The sequence below is a fragment of the Bison bison genome, unplaced genomic scaffold (genome assembly GCF_000754665.1).
Source record: "Bison bison bison isolate TAMUID 2011002044 unplaced genomic scaffold, Bison_UMD1.0 scf7180017847294, whole genome shotgun sequence".
Classification (NCBI taxonomy): domain Eukaryota; kingdom Metazoa; phylum Chordata; class Mammalia; order Artiodactyla; family Bovidae; genus Bison; species Bison bison.
This window is the reverse complement of record NW_011477867.1, coordinates 179741-181460: the sequence shown is the minus strand read 5'-3', so window position 1 is coordinate 181460 and position 1720 is coordinate 179741. Positions and strand designations below refer to the sequence as shown.

General features: G+C 59.1%; 1 protein-coding gene across 1 annotated transcript in view; it reads left to right on the top strand.

Annotated features, from left to right (window-relative positions):
* Positions 1-15: 15 nt before the first annotated feature.
* CIC (capicua transcriptional repressor) overlaps positions 16-1720 on the top strand; it is a gene marked incomplete at its 3' end in the record, with an annotated part of 11259 nt that continues 9554 nt past the window's right edge. Inside the window, exons 1-2 of the mRNA XM_010842683.1 lie at positions 16-110; positions 1371-1411. Of these exons, the coding sequence (XP_010840985.1) occupies positions 44-110; positions 1371-1411 (108 nt within the window). The remainder of the gene's footprint in view (positions 111-1370; positions 1412-1720) is intronic.

The window sequence follows — 1720 nt, the reverse complement described above, 5'->3', positions numbered from 1 at the left end:
CTGAGGAGGCGCGAGCCCCGGCCGGGCCCCCCCGCGCCGGACCATGTACTCAGCCCACAGGCCCCTGGTGCCCGCGTCCGGCGCGGCCTCCCGTGGCCTCGGCATGTTCGGTCAGTAGCGCCTGGGCCCTGGGACTGCAGGGGTCAAGATGTCGGGGTGTTGAGTGCAGAGTAATGGTGATGGGGTTACAGTAAGAGAACGGTGGCGGCAGAGTAGAGGGGAAAGTTACAGAGCTCGGCTGGGCCAAGTGGTTAGTGACGGCAGGTGGGAGTGTAGCAGAGTGATAAGAGTGCAGAGTGGGGCGTAGCTGGGGACAGCTGTGGGGTTTAGGTGCGGGGTGGAACAGGTATGTTGTCATAGGAGGTGAAGGGTGCAGAGTACCTTGGTCCGGAGCATGGGTTAGAATCGTAGCAGCGTGAGACCTGGTTCCAGGTGTGAAACAGAGTGGGGAGGCGCTGGGGGCTGTGATTGAGAAGTGGGCTAAGCACAGGTCTTGGGTTTGTGAGTGAGGCACTGTCTGCTCAAGAGTGATGTGTTTGTGGTGTGCTCTTCAGAGAGAGGGCGAGACCTAGGAACCTGGAGGGTAGTGCGCTGGAGAGGAGTTCAGGAGGGACAGGACCAAAGGACCGTCCTCCCATTGTCTGCTGGGCCTCTTCTTTCTCATCCAGCAGAAGATCAGGAGGCAAGATCTTTGTGAAGAGTGGGACCTGTCCAGGTCTCTAAAGGCTCTTGTGGGTTTGAAGGCCCAGCAGGCTTGTGGGGCTCCAGTGCCCCAGTGGTAGGGATGGGATTTTCATAGTATCTAGAGTCCTCTCCAGTGTTGGCTTCTTTGTCCGTCTCCTGTTGCCTTGATGTCTACTTCTTGTTTTGGCAGCATCTCACAGAAGCAGGTCTTGAGGCCAGTGTCTCCCATAGGGGCTCCACGAGGCTAGCCTTCCAAAGGCATTGGTAGGGGGGGGGTCAGCTGAGGTCAAATTGATCTAGATCAGGGGAGCCTGGAGTGAGGGGGACCGGGGCTAGGGCGTTTTCCTCCTGTCTTCATGGTCTTCCCCTAGCAGGGGCCTTTTCTGTGGGTTCCACTTCCCCCAGGGAGCTGGCAGTGAGAAGGAGACCCACTCCCAGCCTGGGCCAGCCCCAGGAGTCCAGCCAGGGGTGGGCCGCAGCCTCAGGCTGGCTCTCTTATCACCCAGCTCCTGGAACAGAAGGTTGGCCCCTGGTGCGGGAGGTACCTTCCTGTGCATATTCTCAAGGAAACACCTGGCGCTGTTGCCTTGCCTGGGCAGGGTCTCCTAACAATTCTCTTGTCTGCTCTATTGTCCCTGCCTTTTCTTCTGAGGAGCTTACCACACCCTCCCGTCTTTCTGGGCAAGAGGGCTGGCCACTATACTGGAGGGAAGCGCAGGAGTTTCAAGTGAGGGGAGGCCTCTTCACAATTAGTAGACTTCTCTCTGAGGAGAAAAGAGAAGGATTCTGGAGCCACCAGTGCCCAGCCTGGGAAGGGCAGGTCTGGGTCCCTGGGGTCTGTGGTAGGGGGAGGGAGGCAAGGAGAAAGGCCTGAGATCCCATGCCCTGTGGGTAGTGGGGAGAGGAGGGAAGGAGAGGAGTGGGAGAGGAGGTTGGGCCATCTGCTTCAAGAAAAGAGAAAGGGAATGTGGGGCCAAGGTGAGGGGCTCTGTCGGATGAGGCGTGGTGACGGGAATGGGCGCGCCTGGGGGAGGGT